At 31.8% G+C, this 6,000-nt stretch overlaps 1 protein-coding gene across 2 annotated transcripts; it reads right to left on the bottom strand.

Moving 5' to 3' along the window:
- Positions 1-1,713: 1,713 nt before the first annotated feature.
- LOC114396112 (pectate lyase-like) lies at positions 1,714-4,874 on the bottom strand. Of its 2 annotated transcripts, none has more exons than XM_028358006.1 (3): positions 4,467-4,874; positions 3,029-3,686; positions 1,714-2,517 (listed from the first exon to the last, which is right to left on the bottom strand). In XM_028358006.1, exons 1-3 carry the CDS (start codon positions 4,661-4,663, stop codon positions 2,050-2,052), a joined length of 1,323 nt encoding a protein of 440 aa, XP_028213807.1. In that variant the 5' UTR covers positions 4,664-4,874; the 3' UTR covers positions 1,714-2,049. The 2 variants fall into 2 exon arrangements, with proteins under 2 accessions (XP_028213807.1, XP_028213809.1); XM_028358008.1 differs by lacking the exon at positions 4,467-4,874 and adding an exon at positions 3,854-4,012.
- Between the last annotated feature and the right edge of the window lie 1,126 nt (positions 4,875-6,000).

Raw genomic sequence — 6,000 nt, 5'->3', positions numbered from 1 at the left:
TTGCTTACACCACGTTATCTAAAATTTACGGTGTTTCCAATGACTGAAAGCTCATATAATATTCATTCAGCTTCTCATTTATTTATATATTATTAATATTATAATTATAATTTAATGTATTGCTAGTATAAAACTTCTTGGAGTATTTAACAATGTATGATTGTAGTATTTAATAAGTTCGATAATTTATTTATTAATTTTTAAATTTATTAAAGAATGTAATAATTAATTATTAAATGTACAATTTATTATACTCACAAAATATTTAAATTAAGTTCTGCTTATAAAGAGATGAAAACTTGGCATCTTTATGTCTTTTATTTGCAATTGGTTTACTGATACGGACTAGTTTAATTTATTAAGTTAGCAAAAGCAAATTAGCCTTTCAACGCTTCAAGACGTGGTTTTTAGTGTATAAAATGAAGAATAATTACTTTAACTATAGTAATATATCCTGGATGTGACAATATGTCATTGTCCTACTAAAATTAAATAATAGTTCTATTTTTGTGGTTTTTATCCGGGTACATTATTCGAAGAATATACCGACATGTCGATTTAATGTTTAAGTAGCTTTTGCATGATAAATTAGTTTAAGATTTAACATGTCGTTTGATGAAATTCAGTAGCAATGATATTATTATCTTCCTCACATACAACTAGCTGAGATATTTCGATTAAAATGACCGAAAATAATGGTTTTCCAAGTTTATAAGATAGCAGAAATTTTATGTTTGCTTGCAATAGAAGGCAACAATCAAGTATAAGGATACGAAGGATTAAGTTTGTAAGAAATCTTGAACACGTAAAATTAATTGAGGAAAGTTTGAGTAAACTATTATTTTAGTGTTTGAAAGTCTAATATGTTGTTACATTAATTAATCACTAAAACTAAGAAAATTTTAAATAAATCCCTAGAAAATTTAGTTCTATCCTAGTTTTTTAATTTAATTTCCATCATTTTGATCCTAAATATATATGTTAATATATATTATCACATAAGTCCCACATTCTTTAAAATTTTGAACTAATGTACGTTATTGACAGATTGCACTTTTAGAATCTCATTTTGATATTTTTTAGTTTTATAGACTAATATGTGACAACATTATACACTTTCGAACTTTCTGACTAAAATAACAATTTACGTTAATATTGGCAACTACTGGTGAAAATAAACCAAACGGCTTGCCCCGCATAAGACCTGGCCTATTTATTAAAAATGTATAGACTTATAGTTTGACTTTTAAGAAGCATGTTTAAGTAAAAAGAGCAAGCTTTGAGATTTAAAAAAAGCTTATAGATCGGCTTATTTTAGTTATTTATATACATATATAATATTATATTGCATTACTTTATTACTTATTATATTCTATTATTTATATATATATATATATATATATATATATATATATATCAACAATTAATTAATACATTTTATATGCATACCACAAATTACACTTAAAAACATGGAATTATTAATAATAATTTTTTTTAAAATTAATCTTTTTAATTAGACTTTATATTATCTGTTCTTTAAGGCTAGTTATCCAATAATTCAGTGTTCACATTCAATACTATTTCAAACATAAGTTGAGAAATAAAGAGAGAGATTTAAGGAATTGAAAGACAACTAACTAACTATATATATATATATATATATATATATATATATATATATATATCAAGTGATCGATAATCAATGAATATGAATTAAATGAAAAACAAACAGAAAGAAAAATGCTCTCCAAATGATTAGGAGCGATCTTTTTGTCACCTTAACCCTAAGAAGCAAGAACCACTCTTTTCTCGCTCTCTCCCCCTAGACCATAATATCACCCCTACATTTTTCCCTCTAAAGTACAAAAAATTAAATACCATATAACATTGTCAAAGACATCCTCTAAACTCTAAATCTAAAGCATGATTAGTTCTGCTTAGCAATGGACCCTAGAGGATTTCCTATTTATACATATTATTGTTTTGTTGTCGTTTGCTTCTTTTTTTTTAAAGCATGACAAATAAAAAAGTCTCATGAACTTAATTAATCTAGCAAGGCTTACCCACCTTGCAATTTAGGGCACCAGCAAAGCGTGTGAGCCTGTTGGCTTCGGCCCCAGGTCTAGGTTTCATCATGAGCCCTTTGTTGAATGGAAGCTTCCCAAGAGGTGCTCCTGACTGAAGAAAAGTAGCCCCATTCATGAAGAGGTCGTTCTCTGATTTCCACTGCCATTTGCTCCATTCTTCAGGTGGAGCATAGTCCCTGTGTGTGATTTCCTTGGCAGCGTTGTTGTTGGGCGCAATGAACCGGTTTCCCTGGCTCAGAATCGTTGGCTCTGAGCTGCCACCGATTGCGTACATCAGCCAGTGAGTGTAGTCATTGTTTATCACATGGACGAAACCCCATCTGCACCTTGGCATTCTCTGGATCAGCCCCTGACCAAAGTGGTTGAATGCCACTGTAACCTGCATTATCTTGTCACCGGCGTAGGTGTCGCTAGCTCCAAACAGCATTACCTGGAATATACGCACATACACTCATGTACCGTATTAATTAATGTTCACACACATGTATAATCCAAATTAACCATGTCAATTCTCAAATTATAAGCAAAGGGAAGAGTTTGCTTCAAAGTATGTTATTAACATTTTCTCACATAACTTATATAAAGTTGCTATATATTGTAAGGATTTTGGTTTAGTTATTTTTTGAACCAAGAATGAGTTTTGGGTACACTATGGGAGCAAGAGTTTCTCCATAACAATACCAAAATTCTTAAATTTCAAAGGGTACCATAGAATTTGTCAAATTAAATTAGATACTGCATCAATCAAAATAGACATTTAATTTCATCTCTTGATAATCATTGACTGGGATCACTAGTGCCAATAGATAGTATCAACGCATCTAAGTTTTGTGCAAATAAATATCTCCTTAAAATTAAGCTACCAATAATCAATAGGGAAAACAAAATATTAAGTAAAAATGATGGTAAAAGGGAAAGGAAGAATATAATTAAGTACTTACATCGTTATGTTTGGTCATGTGACAATTTGAGATGGTGATTCCAGTGGAGCCCTGGACAATATCAATGAGACCATCCTCGCATTCAGACAGCGAAAGATGATCGAGCCAAATGTTGGAAGAACCAAAAATGGACACAGCATCCCCATCACACCTTGTTCTTATTCCAACGTGGTTCCACAGGTCCCTAAGCATGGTACCTTCCATGGACTTGATCTTGTTGATGCGAATCCCGTGAATAATAATGTTGTTCACAAACTGCATGGCAAGGCCAGCACCACCCTTGATCACCACGTTGGCGCCGCGGCCGTCGATGGTCTTGTCCGAAGAAATCAACAGCTCGAACTTCAATGTGATCACCATGCTCTGTGCAAATATGATCCACAGTGGTTCCCTTTGGAGAACACCGTACCTGAGAGTCCCGGGTCTAGGGTTAATGGGTTCGTCATCGGAGGAATCGGTGACGACGTAGATTTTGCCGTGGAGTCCTCCCACGGCCCTTCTTCCGAAACCCTTGCCACAACTGGCTAACCTATAACGGTCTTGTGCCCAATCTTTCCTACACCTCCAACAACGATCGATTGGGTTCGTGGCCAAGCATGGTCCACGGTATTTCTGCTTTAGTTCCCTCCTTGTGTCGTTTGATTCCTCCATTAATGCCCTGCATCAAAGTATTTGCAAAACTCAATGCACTGACTCTTTTTTTTCTTTAACCCTCCAAGAGAAAGGAAATCTGATTAATTTGAAATTCTATTAAGAAATAAGTAAAGTTTAATAAGAAATTGTTTCAGTTTATTATCAATCTGAATTTATATGCAAATAACAAACCAAAGTGATGAGAAAGTTGCCAGCAAAGAAAACAAGGATTTTGCTCTTTTGTAAATTGAAATTGTGGGCAAACAGGAAGTTGTAAGCCTTGCTCTACAAATTACGAATTAATAACGATTATGGGCAAACAAAGCAAGGTTTATCTTTTGATATCAGCATTTTACGTTGAGCATATAATAAAACCATATGATAGTATGTCATTTCATTATATACACAAATAATATTAATACATTCATAAAAACCATGTCCCCAACCTAAAGAGTTAGCGCATTAATATAAAATCTAACTGTGCTCACATGTGTTGGAACTATTTATTTAATAAAAGGGTTCATATTTAATTCTCATCATATTCAAAATTTCTTTAAATTAACTACAGTAACGTATTACGAGCAAGATATATTTCATGTGTCTCGGGCAATATCACAGGTGTTATACTAGTTGATTTATAATGCTACACTAACGATATATTTAAACTATTATAAGCTGTTACTTTTGAGATTAAATAGAACAAATGTGCACCCAATCTTATAGAACTGAAGAGTGTATTTGAATATTGTAATAGTCTACGGTCAATCGACACTAGAGAGAAGAGTTGATAATGATAAGTACTTACCTATGAACATGGATATTGAACTCGGCTGTAACGTTTATAGGGTCAGGTTCGTAGGAGCGAAGAGCGATCTCATGGGCCTCATCAGCTTGTGCTTTCAGAAAATCGTCAAACTCAGCAATGCCCGCCTCAAGGCATGGAATAGAAATGGCAAAAGCAACCAAGAAGATAAAGGTAACCTTACTTGCACTTCCTGCCATTATTCCAATGCCTATTATGTTTTTTTTTTGTTTTGTTTTATTTGGAGTTTTGTTTTTTGGTTTTGCTAGAGATTCTAAAACTTTTTTTCCCTCTTGGTTTAGAAGGCAAGATGGCCAAGGCCTTTGGTTTATTTGAGCCTTTTAGAGTCAACAGGGTAGACCTTAGCACGCCAATACCAAAAAAAACCAAGCAATTTAGGTCCACAGCACAGTGCTTGATGAGAGCTATTAAGAGAAGAAAAATGTACGTGCTTAAATAATAATGGCTTTCCTTGAAGATTGAAAGGTGCACTTCTAAATTTAGGAGCGTGGAGAGTGGGCAGCCATTCTATTTGTGGGGTATTTTCAATTTCATTCAAACTTGGTTAAGAAAAGTGTCTTTCAGGTGACTGTCAATCCGTTAACTTAGCCAAGACCTTCTCATTATTATTAACTCATCACTAATTTCTTAATTTGAATTAATATTGTCCGATTGAATAGCCTTTGGTGAAATTTGATGTGTTTGACTGTACATTTTAGTCTTAGTTTCTTTCTCAACGTTATATACATGGTTAAATGTGTTTTTCTATGTTGTCTATTTTTATGAATATTATGATACTTTTTTTTAGTTTGCTTCACCGTATATATATTGGGGATCATTATGTATTTTTAAACACTAGCAAACGTTGTTTTTATGTCGTACGTGCTTGACCTTACACTCTTGTTTGTTGTATATATCTGTCAAATTGCTCTTACTTATAATTAAATTTAGACCACATTTATATGGTAATGAATGCAGTTAGGGTCCACTTAATTTTTTTATTTAAGAGTTACTTTAAAAATAAGGTTAGCAATAAAAATATTAAATTTGATGATAAAGTCATTTAATATTCTTTTAACTTTAAATGTTAATTTTAAATTAAAATTTCTTGAGTAGTTATTCTTAATTTTGTTATTTGAAATTAAAAAGAAGGAACCAATTCATAGTTAATTCAAATCAATTTAGGTTTGATTTCCTTAAATAAGTTATTTGATTCAAACTTGTGGATAAAAAACATAACTAAAAAAAATATTTCACTAAAACTGATCAACCAATTTTTTTGATAAAATTAATTATAAAAAAATTAATAAATATTTTATACCAATAACATAATTAAAAAAAGATATTTCGAATTGAAAAGTCATGTTAAGTCGATTGTTCAAGAGTTTTGAATCAAGTTTTCATTATTTAAATTAACTTTTGAACTACATGTATACTTTTAATAAATACTAGTTACGAGTTAGGTCAGAGTAAATTTCTGTTTGTTCTTTTCTAAATAAACCTTATGCATGCTGCTTACGACCTAACCGGTATACAT

The sequence above is a fragment of the Glycine soja genome, chromosome 18 (genome assembly GCF_004193775.1).
Source record: "Glycine soja cultivar W05 chromosome 18, ASM419377v2, whole genome shotgun sequence".
In the NCBI taxonomy this organism is placed as follows: Eukaryota; Viridiplantae; Streptophyta; class Magnoliopsida; order Fabales; family Fabaceae; genus Glycine; species Glycine soja.
The sequence above is the reverse complement of the archived record's forward strand: the minus strand, read 5'-3'. Positions and strand labels throughout refer to the sequence as shown.

Excerpts from the sequence above, each read along its gene's own strand:
- LOC114396112 (XM_028358006.1), bottom strand. The coding sequence starts at position 4,663 with ATGGCAGGAAGTGCAAGTAAGGTTACCTTTATCTTCTTGGTTGCTTTT. Across the intron at positions 3,687-4,466 it reads TTCAATATCCATGTTCATAG|GGCATTAATGGAGGAATCAA; the intron begins GTAAGTACTTAT and ends ACTTTGATGCAG. Across the intron at positions 2,518-3,028 it reads ACATGACCAAACATAACGAT|GTAATGCTGTTTGGAGCTAG; the intron begins GTAAGTACTTAA and ends CGTATATTCCAG.